General features: G+C 36.3%; 1 protein-coding gene across 1 annotated transcript in view; it reads left to right on the forward strand.

The window, feature by feature from the left end:
- The window catches only part of LOC105172207 (protein ETHYLENE INSENSITIVE 3-like), a gene marked incomplete in the record, with an annotated part of 3,114 nt that continues 988 nt past the window's right edge, over nt 1,240-3,365 (forward strand). Inside the window, 2 exon segments of the mRNA XM_020697233.1 lie at nt 1,240-1,418; nt 2,086-3,364. Of these exon segments, the coding sequence (XP_020552892.1) occupies nt 2,204-3,364 (1,161 nt within the window).

Genomic DNA, 3,365 nt, shown 5'->3' on the forward strand with positions numbered 1-3,365 from the left:
GTGCATATTGTGACAATGTGGAGTCTAGTTCTGCAACAACATCAAGTCGGTTCGGTGATGATGATAATGATGCGCAAAATGAGCCAATGCAAAATGTGGGCGAGGAAAATAAGAAGACCTCGGTGTCAACGCCACAGACGCAACTGTGGAACGGGTCGACATTTTTGACAGTTTAAATTGTATACTTCATTGTACTTTTTACAATTGTACAAAAAAATATCCACTATTACATTTATATACTTCATTATAATTTTTTAAATTAAAACAATCTTAATATTATGATATTTTGAATTTTAATATGTTATTAAAAATTAATTATATATAATTAATTTATACAAAATTTAATTAAACGAAATGAAAACAAAATAAAATTGCTCAAGTCGTGATCTCAAATCACGACTTGACAGGTTTTTTTTTAAAAAAATATTTTTTTAATTCGAGTTGCGGTTAGAAATCGCGACTCATTATAATATTATTAATATATTTAATTAAATTATATTAATATAATTTTTTTATTTTTTAGTAATAAAAAAATAATTTACCTGAGAGAAATGGCTTGGCTTGGTTGCCAATGGGAATGAGACTTGCTATGTATGTATATTTACAATAAAGGTGAGGCGGTTGTTAAAGGATTGGCAGCACATGCTGCCTTCCCCAACTTCAATACTTACCCTTTCCATTTTAAATTTCTTTTTTGTTCAGAATCTCAATTATGTTCTCAAGTTTTTTTAATTTTTATATAATTTACCCCAAATATTTTATAAAATTTTAATTTTATCTCTCTTCTTTTTATTATATTAAATTTCGCAATAATTTATTTATAATTAAATATAATTTTTTTTATAAAAATCAACAGACGTCACAATACGAGTGTTATTGTAACTACTATTGGTTAACAAATTTTTTATAGACAAAAGTACCCTTAAGCTATTTATTTTTCGACCTTATCTTTAAAATTAATTTTGTGTTAATACTCTTTTATTCATGCATATTATGTAAATTATTTTATCAATTTTTATTGGTTGTTCATTTTCTTTCATTTATGTCTGAATCTGTTTCGATAACTAAAATATTTACAATAGTATAGATAAAATGAAGGGTGGTTATGAGATATTTTGCTGAAGTTGAGGGCCTCTGCACATGGGCATGTGGTTGACTGCGGTAAGACTAATCCAACTATGGTTAGTGATGCCGCCGCTTCCATTTCAGGCCCATTTCTCATTTTTTGCCACCTTCTCACTTCCATTTTCATACAAGACTACGAAAACCATAAACCACCAAGTAAACCCCACACGCTCTCTCTCTTTTGCTTCCTTCTTCTTATCCAAAACTCTACCAAAAAGCTAAAGAGAAGCTCAGCCTCAAGAAACAGAGGGAAAAGAGAATAAGAAAACAAGAAAGAAAAGAGAGATCGATCTGTAAGTTTTTTTTTTTTTTTTCTATATTCTGATTTCATTCTTTACTTCTGTTCTCGATATCGACATTTATGTTTCTGTAATTTTGTCTACTCTATGGTGTGAAAACCGAGTCTTGTTGTGGTTAGTGTCCAATTCTTTGGGTTAATTTTTATGCTCCTATAGGTTCTTTTTCTGTGTGTTGCAGGCAAGAATTGTAGGTGGTTTATTGGAAATTAGTTTTGAGATGTTTCTTTCTATATGTCTCAGGGTTTTCCTCTGTGTATTTTAGTTAATTAGAACGTATAAAAATCTCATCTTGCTTCTAGGGGCTTCTGGATCAGTTATTTGAATATCAGAGTGTTAAAGATCATAGAAAGAAATGAAAAGGGTTCTGTTTAGATTTCCATGTATAGGATGATCAAGATTCTATTGACAGTTTCTGTTCTGGGACATGTTGAATTGATCGATAGGTTCTTCGTTTAATGTTTGCTAAATGAATAGCACAGTTATGTTGTTCATGTGTAATTTTAGAGTAATTAGATATATTTAGTTCATTTATTGTGCTGGATGAGATTTTTGGGAGTTCTTTGAGCTTGGTCTGTGGTTTATGTGTGATTTGGGAAATCTCTATCTTATGTTAGCAACGGGGTTTCTGTATGCTTATATCGGAAATTGTCTTTCTTAGCAGTGGGATAGATAGAGAAATCAAGTCGAGATTTAATACGGTTGCGTTGCTGTTTTTGCAAGCGGTAAGAAAGGGACAAACAAGTTAACTTGAGTTTAATACGGTTGGTGCTGTCAGCTAAATGGGTATATTTGAGGAAATGGGTTTCTGTGGTAATCTTGATTATCTCGCCGCAGCTTCTGGGGAAGTGGAGTTTTCTGTGCAAGTTGAACCGATGGTGAAGGTTGATGAAGACTGCAGCGATGAGGAGATGGATGTTGATGAGCTAGAAAGGAGGATCTGGAGAGATAAGATGCTCTTGCGGCGGCTTAAGGAGCAGAAGAAGACCAAGAATGAGATTGATGGTAGCACAAAACAACGTCACTCCCAGGAGCAAGCACGAAGGAAGAAAATGTCCCGGGCACAAGATGGCATCTTGAAGTATATGTTGAAGATGATGGAGGTTTGTAGAGCTCAAGGTTTTGTCTACGGCATCATTCCTGAGAAAGGAAAACCAGTCACGGGTGCCTCTGACAATCTTCGTCCATGGTGGAAAGAGAAAGTCAGATTTGATCGCAATGGGCCAGCTGCATTAGCCAAGTATCAGGCAGAGAATTCAGTCCCCAGAAAAGTTGAGGATCTGAGTGCAGCGACCTCAACTCCTCATACTCTTCTGGAGCTACAGGACACCACACTTGGCTCCTTGTTGTCAGCTTTGATGCAGCACTGTGATCCGCCCCAAAGGCGGTTCCCCTTAGAGAAGGGTATTCCCCCACCTTGGTGGCCTACCGGAGATGAGGAATGGTGGCATCAACTAAGTTTACCTAAGGATCAAGGACCTCCCCCATATAAGAAGCCGCATGATTTGAAGAAGGCTTGGAAGGTTAGCGTTCTCACTGCTGTAATCAAACACATGTCCCCTGATATTGCCAAGATTCGCAAGCTTGTTCGTCAGTCGAAATGCCTGCAGGATAAGATGACTGCCAAGGAGAGTGCAACTTGGCTTGCTGTTATCAACCAAGAGGAGACTCTGTCCAGAAATCTGTATCCTGATAGCTATCCAGCACCATCCTTGGCTGATGGGAGCAGGTCGTATTTGATCAGTGAAACCAATGACTATGATGTTGAAGGAGTTGAAGATGATGGGAATTTTGAGGTGGACTGTAAGCCACTCGACCGAACTTCTTTCGACTTTGGGATGGCTACACTTAAAAATGAGCCTATCATGCCACCATTAACTCCAGTGAAGGGAGAGATCATTGATATAGATTCCGATTTTATTCTGAAAAGGAAACAGATGTCAC

Source organism: Sesamum indicum, linkage group LG10 (genome assembly GCF_000512975.1).
Source record: "Sesamum indicum cultivar Zhongzhi No. 13 linkage group LG10, S_indicum_v1.0, whole genome shotgun sequence".
NCBI lineage: Eukaryota > Viridiplantae > Streptophyta > Magnoliopsida > Lamiales > Pedaliaceae > Sesamum > Sesamum indicum.